Source organism: Mastomys coucha, chromosome X, assembly GCF_008632895.1.
Source record: "Mastomys coucha isolate ucsf_1 chromosome X, UCSF_Mcou_1, whole genome shotgun sequence".
In the NCBI taxonomy this organism is placed as follows: domain Eukaryota; kingdom Metazoa; phylum Chordata; class Mammalia; order Rodentia; family Muridae; genus Mastomys; species Mastomys coucha.
The window spans coordinates 101596212-101596582 of NC_045030.1; the positions used below are offsets into that span (position 1 = coordinate 101596212).

Genomic DNA, 371 nt, shown 5'->3' on the forward strand with positions numbered 1-371 from the left:
GGTCCTCTCTACCGCCGCCCGGCTCGCTGTCCCCGTGCTCCCTCCAGTCCTCGGCCCTCCGCCCCTTCCCTCCCCACCTCGCCTGGCCCTGCAGGCGCCTCAGGCGGTACGGGCTGGGCAAGATGGCGGCTTTCGGGATCTTGAGCTATGAACACCGACCCCTGAAGCGGCTGCGGCTGGGGCCTCCCGATGTGTACCCTCAAGATCCCAAACAGAAGGAGGTGCGTTCACAATTCCCGGTTCCCGCGGGGTCCGGGCAGGTGTTTAGTGTGGGAAGAGACACTGACAGTTGAGGGAAGGGGGGGTTAAGGTTAGGTGAGAGAAAAAGTCCCAACAGGGGGAAGAGTAGAGTGGACTGGTGCCCTGCTGGA

At 63.9% G+C, this 371-nt stretch overlaps 1 protein-coding gene across 5 annotated transcripts in view; it reads left to right on the forward strand.

Annotated features, from left to right (window-relative positions):
• The first annotated feature begins 6 nt into the window (after positions 1–6).
• Positions 7–371, forward strand: part of Med12 (mediator complex subunit 12) — a 23106-nt gene continuing 22741 nt past the window's right edge. For all 5 annotated transcript variants that reach the window (XR_004117303.1, XR_004117300.1, XR_004117302.1 and 2 more), the window contains exon 1: positions 7–221. Coding sequence is in view for 2 of the 5 variants with exons in the window: in XM_031365743.1 (XP_031221603.1) it covers positions 123–221 (99 nt within the window). In the remaining 3 variants the exon portion in view is untranslated. The remainder of the gene's footprint in view (positions 222–371) is intronic.